Source organism: Neodothiora populina (genome assembly GCF_041146345.1).
Source record: "Neodothiora populina strain CPC 39397 chromosome Unknown canker_contig_1, whole genome shotgun sequence".
Taxonomy (NCBI): domain Eukaryota; kingdom Fungi; phylum Ascomycota; class Dothideomycetes; order Dothideales; family Dothioraceae; genus Neodothiora; species Neodothiora populina.
Genome location: NW_027191419.1, coordinates 424,634 through 432,886, shown reverse-complemented (window position 1 = coordinate 432,886; position 8,253 = coordinate 424,634). Strand labels below are relative to the sequence as shown.

Genomic DNA, 8,253 nt, shown 5'->3' with positions numbered 1-8,253 from the left:
TACCCCAGAAGTGGATTCCTTTTCTTTCAATACAATACAAGAAACAAGTCCCATCCACAGCATCCCAGCCAGCGCAGCTCTCAGAATTGCGGGTCATTCACACGACATGTCCCGACACGACCATTGTGCTAATTTTATTTCGAATCTTTCTTGATTCTTGGAGTCTGACCGAAAAAGAGTTCCCATAGGAAGAAGACTCCACTTTGTATGCAAATGTTTATAATACAGTTTTTGTGACCTGATAAGAGGGCATTTGTTTGATCTGAGTTTGTGAAATGAAAAGAGACGATGCTTGTGTCTAGAAACCGGGAGGGTTGAGTCTTTGGGACACTCTTGTCCATTTGGGGAGCTCTGTGAAGGTAATGCGTTAGTAAATGCGCGCGTGAATTGGGTTTACTGTTTGCGCTGATTCCAGTGCTCGGGGAGGAGGGAGTAAGCAGAAGACGAGCGCGGCGAGCAGTCCTGAGAACAAATATGGAAAGGATATTCTCTTACTGTGCACGCCCTTCCTGTAATGTTTCGCCTTGCGATCGAACATGGTGTATTTATCCCTCGGGAGCATCTCGGCCTCGGTGGGCATCTCGACCTTCCACCTCTCGAGCAACTTGATCGTGCCGTTCGTCCTGGCGTGGTCGCCCAGCATCGTCACTCTGCCAGCGGGCAGGCTTCCACTGAGAATCTCGCCCTGTCTCGGTCCCCGGCCGTGTCGTCGCTCGTTCAGCTCGGCGTTGGCTTCCGTGTTCAGGAGGCGCTGGCCCTCCGCTGTGGTGGCAAGTTCTTCGGGCGTCACTTTCGTCGATCCCTTCTGGGCCTCGAGGGTGTTTGGGACTTTTGAGGGAAGCGAATCGGTGACTGGGGTTGTGGAGGAGGATGATGATGATGATGATGATGATTGTCTGGTGGCGGAGGAAGCGACTTGCTGAGCGGCTCTCTGCAGCGCGCTATCTAGCACGCTGACGACGTTGTCGACTCTTCGCATGCGTCTGCGATGGCGCAGCTTTTGCGGTGGAGAGAGTCGCCATGGTATTTTCCTGCGCAAGGGTTTAGCTGAGGCTTCTTGCTACTGCCGCTGCGCCTGTCTGGGCAGCGGCGAGGGTTTTTGTGTCGAACCATAAGAGACCGCCGGATAGAGCCTGTGTGGGTTTAAACGCGCCGAACATCGTGGCTGTGATTGTGGAAGGTTGATGTTCAATGGATGGACATGCAAGCCTTCAATAATAATTGCAACGAGATGGACGATGCCGTACCGCAAGAGGACGGACGACGGCCTGTAAATTCACGCCTTGATCGACTTCCCCATGCGGTATAGCGTCCCCGACGCGCCGCATCCATTCAATGTGACTACAGTATATTCTTATCTGATCATACAAGTATATATAAACACAGTCCGGCGATAACGTGCTAATTATGGAATGCTGTCTCTGTAATCACCGGCCTAAGATGCACAGTGGAGGAGATCATAATTCATTCTAACCAGCTTGAGGATTGCCATCCGATCAGAATAAGTTGTATCAAGCGTTCGCGCACTGTACAGACATCAAAAGTCCGAGAAACTGACCAATTCTCTGAATGAATTCATCAATACTTGACATATGATACACAGGAGATTAAGCCCCCAATGCCATACTAGACTTTGCACCAACGCAACAGCTTCTGCTTCTCCGTGATGAACTTGACCATTACAAGAGATGCCACGGATTCGCAGTTCCATATCTCATGGCGTCGAACACCACTTTGTGGGTTGGCTGCAGGTCATCCGGATCGAAAACGACCTTGTCCTTTACATAATCGGCAAGATGGCACAGACGTGACATGAAGTAGCCGTCGTATCTGTCGTCTCGTTGAAGAAAGAGTACGCATGCTTCAGCGAAGCGCCAGCATGACAATATGCGCACCGGATATAGATCTGAGGGAAATCTGCCTCCCCTGTCGAGCCGATCGGCACCGGGGAGCCTGTTAGGATCCGAAGCCAGGATAAGATCGGGCTTGTTTGGATTTCGGTTGGACATTACTGATAGAGGGGGGCATTTGCCACAAGGTTTCGGATTGTTTGTACAGCATTACAATCATGTTGTTCGTGATATGCAGATTTATATGCAGATGAGCAGCTGGCGCTGGTGTGACTCGGTGTCTTTCAGGGGAACACATGCAAGTGTCGCCAAGTTCACAGGGCGTGAATGCAAATCCAGCTCCGTCGAGGATGTTGTACGCTTTCTGAAATGCATCGTCGACTACAACAAATGCGACGCCGAACGGTAGTGGTGCGTATCAGCAAGGAAACCAACTCACAGATGCGACCTAGGCAGGAACCGGACAGACATCAACAATAGTCGGTACTCCATGTGATCTTAGAAGCCACTTGTCCCATAAGACATGTGGGATGTCGCCACCATCTAGCAGAGCGGCCAAAGAGGCAACGAAATGGGCGTCCACAGTTATGGGCGCACCAGGAAGCGAGTCACTTGGGTCTGCGGGAGTCATGTTTCTTGAACGCTGGAAAGCCGGATGTGCAAAAGCAGAACCTTGATTGCCTATATCAAGCTCGAGCCAGATGTCTATATTTCATGTTACAAAGACTTGCTTTAGGCACGACACCTTGAAATGGTGTGTTCCTGTAGTGGATAGGTAAGGTAGTTGCGCTGTGGGTGCAGGACATACAATTGGCGGAGGCATGTAAAGGTGGCCAAGGCCATAATCTGGGGTGTAATGCAGACTAATCTGCTTTGGGCAAGACTACATTTCAGACGTCTCCAGTATCAACACCATGAAGCACCTCTGCATTCTGACATACCTTACCTTTCCACATTCCCCCGCTAGATCCTCTAGATCTCAGACGCATATCATCGCATCTTGCCCACTCGACTTAGCTCATACCGATCTTGCAAAAACTACTCAATCTTGTCAGATCATGTCTTACTATTTCACAATCATCGGCACCAGGGATAACCCTCTTTTCGAACACGAATTTGGCACTTCCAAGGCTGGTGGCGACGGTGTATCCCGATTTCGGGAAGAGGCCCGTCATATGAACCAGTTCATCGTGCACAGCAGTCTTGATATTGTCGAAGAGGTCCAATGGGGCAATAATGGCTTGTAAGTCTGCTGTGTTGTCTGCATTTGATTGCGGTCTACCGCCTCATTTGAATGAAACAAACTTCGCATTCAGCAATATCTAACTGGCGAAGATACCTCAAGAATGTCGATCGCTTCCAAAACAACTACGTTCACTGCTTTCTGACTGGAGGAAATGTCAAGTTCATGCTCTTGATGAATCCGGATCCTAACTCAACGACATATTCATCTTACCCAAGCCCGAGCTCGGCGCGACCCACTACTGCCAGCTCGAGACACAGCACTTCTATTGCTAGTAATCCGACTAGTCCCGTTACCGAAGAGGCTGTGCGCACTTTCATGACCGAGGTCTATGAGGCTTGGGTGAAGTGCATCATGAGCCCCTTCTACATTGTCAACAGGCCAGTGACAAGCCCGGTCTTCCGAAGTCGGGTGGCTGCTGCTGCGAGGAAGTGCCTATGATCGCACTTTACACTTCTTCAGACGGCATTCTGTGTCACTCTTATTGTACGCTTGTTGTGCTGTACAAGAAGATACGTTGGCCGAATCAGCATATTGCTCATGTACCACCGGTCGATCTCATCCTACCTGTTGACGCCGAAGGAGTGTTTTCCAAGCTCGACAGAGCAGGCCCATGATCGTTATCAGATGACCTGATAAAGTTTCTAAACCTGATATCTGACCAGGTTTCGCATCGTTCCTGCGCACAACCAGCGCAAAGTCTCCATCCACGTCAGAGATCTTCGCGAACCATGATCTGTGCACTTAAGTCCAGGCGGAGCGGTGTCCTTTCACAGCGTCCGTCCTCGATCATCGATAAACTCCTGGGAACCCTTGGGAGCCAACAATTACGACACCTAAAGGAACACCTATACACGGATATCGGATCGGAAGCTAGTATAGTGCTCGCTGCCGCTTTGCTTGTTAAGACAGTCTTGAGGCCTTTTAGCGCGCATACGGTGGGCAGATACCATCAGTGCAAAGTCGCGGACGGGAGTGTTCGAAAGGTCATAATGGTGTATGAATCATCATCCAAATCTATCCATGCTCGGGCGATACTGAATGAATGCAACATGAATTCATGACCACAGAGCGTGCTACGATTCTATCACGTTTGATGCAATTCGGCTGCTCAGAGACTCATCGCCACCTCTCAGCGTCACTGCACTTCACCCGTAGCAGGTGGTTGTTGAGAATAGGAATGGTATGGAGGAACATACGGTGATCGATTGCTTGATTCTTGTAATCAGGGGGAATAGGCCTTGATTATTACATACACTAATTGCTCGAGGTCCAACCCCCTTGTTGGCTTATCCCTTCACAGCATGGCTCGAGTCCCTCGAGTACCAGCCTTCTCAGAAGTGGTACCATCCACTTGCTCGGTATAGATAGAGATGAAAAACATATGACTTGAGCTCAATACATCTTCAAACTGTGGATCTTGCGACACGGCTCAAAGCCAACTGCATTGGATCATCATGGAAATCATGTTCACATAGAACCCCACAAGACCCTATGCCTAAAGTCAGACTATAGGGGTATTATCAATGCAAAATAATTTGTGAAACGACGTTTCGTGGGACTTACAATTGCTGGTCGAATTGAGAAGTGACAGCTGTAGTCGCCCCCGACCACACTAGCCTATAGAGGCTAGCCGGTTCATTGAGAGTCTGAGCAGCTGTCAATCGAGTCAATCGGTTTGCAAAGTGAGTTCCACTGTACTTGCATATCTCTCGTGTCCTACCTTGACTCTGACCGAAAGAACTCTCACCGAAAATGCCATTGAATAGGGAAACCCCAAATCAAAGAAAAATGAGAGGATATTGCTGAAATATAAGGAGGCTGGAGGATTCAGAGCCTCTGGACAGATCTACAGAGGAGGCTGGTACTCGAGTAATTCTAGTGTATATAGTCAAGGACCTTTCCCCTTCCTTAGGAAGGAATAAGCAATCAATCAATATCTCACCAACTGTCCCTATACCTATATACTTCAACAGATATGGGCAATAAATGCGAAAGAATCAGAAATGTCGATGTCAGCATATTCGGCTGATGACAGTCACCAAGTTGAGAGATGTTTTAATTTTGTGTTCGAAGTGGCTATATACAATACATACACTAAACTAGACCCCGTCTGTATCGCTTCAAAGACCGAAAAAAATCCATGTGAACAAACAGGATTCGCTCAGAGGTATCATCAGAGAGAGCCACAACACATTGATCTTAAACTTACCCTAGCTGTCTGTTCAGTCGGGTAAGCAGCCCTACGCAGAGGGCTTTTCAGTTCTCGGATCAAAAATCAGAGAAGCACTGAACCAAAAAAAGAGCAACAAAGAGTGCCGCCGCCGCCAAACATGTATGCATGCTCAAACCCCAAAAAATATCATAGGTCTCCCAAATGCCAAAATAAAGTTAGGTGAAAACACTGTACTTCCAACCCATTGTGAGAATGTCGAAGATGCAGTTCCTTTTTGCCGCCCATTGAACACCATTATACGCCGCCCGTGTCGAGGTTTGCGATTTCTGCTCACAGGTCTGCCCTCGACCGATGCATGATCAAACAAACAATGCGGTCTTGGTGTTTACCAGGTTTCCTTGACTAGTGTTAGCGGCTTGATCAGAAAATAAGACAGTATCAGTCAACTTACGGCAACATATTGTCCGCTCTCGGCCTTCTGCGTCCAGAACTCTTCGGCCTCTTCTTTGTTCATGCCGCCCTTGTCCATTGCTACATCAACAAGAGCGTTGTGAACACCCTCTCCCATACCTCTGGAGCTACCGCAGACGAAGATACGGCCATCGATGGCGTTGCTGACGAACCAGACGATATCTGCCTGGAAGCGAACCTCATCTTGAACGTACTTTGCGACCTGGTTAGCCTTGTCGGCGCTGACAACCTTGCCGCCACCTTCGCTTTCGGTCGGGGAGATGCTGACAACTCCGGCGTCTTGCTCGTCGACGGGCGGAGCGCGTGCACGGGACTGCACCACCTTCTTGATCTCCTTCTCGTTGTCGCCAAGCTCACCAGAGTAAATCTCGTCGAGCATGGAGTCACGAATACCCTGGATGAGCCAGATCTTGTTGGCACACTTGGAGTTGCGGAGACGGTTGAGAATGAAGCCTCGGAATGGTGCCATGCCGACGCCTGCTCCGATCATGATCATCGGGCCATCCGAATCAAACTTTTTCGACAGAGGGTTTGCCATCAGTCCACGGAACATAGGAATGCGTAGGTCGGGCATCTCCGATTGGTTGCCACTTTCCTTTGCCTTCTTCTCGGCGGTGACGAACTGACGGGCAACACGCTCAAGATAGCCGGATCCGATACCAGTACGATGAGAGCCATCCCAGTTCTGAGCTTCGTGCACAGTGACAGCAACCTCAATCAGTCTTCTACCAGCAAGACCCTGCCTGTCGGATGACACGTGTGGATCGTTCGAGAGCGAGTAGAAGCGGGGCATGAGTTGGTTGAGTTGGGTCAACAAAGCTTCGAGAGGAGGCCTCGAAGATGGGAAAGCGTGTAGTAGATGAGAGAGTGTGAGGTTGGGTCCGGTGCGAAGGTCGCAGAACGCTGCCTGACCCTGTGCACTTGCAAGGTACATGAGAATCTTCTTCTCAGTAGGCTCAGAGGCGTACTCGGCAAGTAGTCGGAAGAGTTGCTTGGTTGGAGCGGTGGAGGAAATGTCGGCACACCAAGTCAGAAGCTCTCTCCGCGTCGTGTGCAGTTCTCTTGGCTCATCCTCTCCCCAGATTGTTGGCCAGCGGCCGCCCTTGGTCTTCAGTGTGATGGGCTTGTCACGCACGTGCTTTGGAAGGCCCAATTGATTGAAGATGTCGTCGACAATGTCCGGGTCATTCGGCGGGCAGATACCAACAGCACCACCAACCTTGAAATCGACGTCGCCTTCGTCAGGGTAGTCGGTGACATCGATGTCGAAGTGAATAGTCCGCTTCTCGGCGCCCTCTTTGGTGAGTGAACGAGCGTGGAACACGGGAGCGGAAAAGACGCTGTGTGGAGGGTGAGGCTGGACAAACTCTGGTGGGTGAATTTGAGCTTTTGTGATTTTGTGCTCTTCCACCACAGGCTCAGCGAGTTGGATTATGGACATGTTTGACTCGGGCAGATCCACAATGTTGGAGAGACCGGTGTCGAGGGTTAAGAGGTCGATCTTAAGGTTGAGGGCACGGAAGGCGGCGTTGTCTGGAGGCTGCACAGAGCGGAAGCCAGGTTGGGTGGTGTCTGGGGGGATGGCCTGGACCTTGCAACAGCCTCCGCCGCAGCAGAACTTCTGAAGGAACTTGGTGCCGGTTTCGCCATCGCCCAACAACTTTTGAATGTCCTGCACGTTCGAGCTCATCTGCACCGTCGACCCACGGCGGGGTCCTGAACTCTTGGCTTCGACTGCAGCATCAGAGTGAGAGGCCTTTTGCCCCTTGGGCGTTGTAAAGTCGTTGAATTCATCGGCGGTTTCGCAAGAGGGTGTGGTGATGGAAGCAGCATCTGACTCGGACGAAGACTCGGAGGGAACCTCTGACCAGACCAGCGAGGCACTCGAGGAGCGAGGCGATTGTGACGACGCAAATGAGCTTTTGGTGTGCAGAGCCATCTTCTGGTCGAAGTCTGTCGGCTCAGTCGGGATTGGGTTGTCCGGGTGTGATGTGCGGGTTGTCGGACATGTCGTGTGGGGGATTGTGTGTATGGCCGAATTCATGGCCAGCACGGATTCTGGATGCATTGTAGCGGGCACTGTAAGAATTGTCAGAAAAACGTCACAGATCGTCGTCGTGGGATGGCTGCAGCATCGATCCGGTCGGTCGATCAGTCGGCATTGGGACACGTTTTATGAATCTCGTCGACAGCTATGGTGTGACAGATGTAGCATTCGTGACATTCGTGACAAGATGGCAATGACGGCAACAATACCGCAGCGGCGGGGTTGTGAATAAGCCACTCACGTTTTGGGCGATTGATAAATTTGATCAGATAATCTCGACTCGGCGTCCTCCTCCACCAAGCAGTGCGCAATGCGGGATGCACCTTCCAAATAATTGTGGTTGAAGTACTTGGTACCGATGTGGCGGATATTCACAAACGTCCAGGAGTGGGGGCGAGTGGTGATATGGTTGAGAGTGGACTGTAAGAGTGTAAATAGAATTCAATGTCGGAGAGGCAATGGAACA

The 8,253-nt window shown here is 50.5% G+C and overlaps 3 protein-coding genes across 4 annotated transcripts; 1 reads left to right on the top strand and 2 right to left on the bottom strand.

The window, feature by feature from the left end:
* Positions 1-298: 298 nt before the first annotated feature.
* On the bottom strand, positions 299-1,160 carry AAFC00_000119 (mitochondrial 54S ribosomal mL60 domain-containing protein; the record flags this gene model as incomplete). The annotated part of the gene is made up of 3 exons (XM_069340363.1): positions 299-351; positions 496-1,031; positions 1,111-1,160. 3 exons carry the CDS (start codon positions 1,158-1,160, stop codon positions 299-301), a joined length of 639 nt encoding a protein of 212 aa, XP_069196315.1.
* Positions 1,161-2,908: 1,748 nt separating this feature from the next.
* AAFC00_000118 (uncharacterized protein) lies at positions 2,909-3,534 on the top strand (the record flags this gene model as incomplete). Its single annotated transcript, XM_069340354.1, has 2 exons — positions 2,909-3,093; positions 3,186-3,534. The coding sequence occupies 2 exons, from the start codon at positions 2,909-2,911 to the stop codon at positions 3,532-3,534; spliced, it is 534 nt and encodes a 177-aa protein (XP_069196314.1).
* A 2,120-nt stretch (positions 3,535-5,654) lies between these two features.
* On the bottom strand, positions 5,655-7,808 carry AAFC00_000117 (uncharacterized protein; the record flags this gene model as incomplete). Of its 2 annotated transcripts, XM_069340345.1 has the most annotated exons (2): positions 5,655-5,666; positions 5,721-7,808. In XM_069340345.1, 2 exons carry the CDS (start codon positions 7,806-7,808, stop codon positions 5,655-5,657), a joined length of 2,100 nt encoding a protein of 699 aa, XP_069196312.1. The 2 variants fall into 2 exon arrangements, with proteins under 2 accessions (XP_069196312.1, XP_069196313.1); XM_069347898.1 differs by lacking the exon at positions 5,655-5,666 and having other exon boundaries at positions 5,712-7,808.
* Between the last annotated feature and the right edge of the window lie 445 nt (positions 7,809-8,253).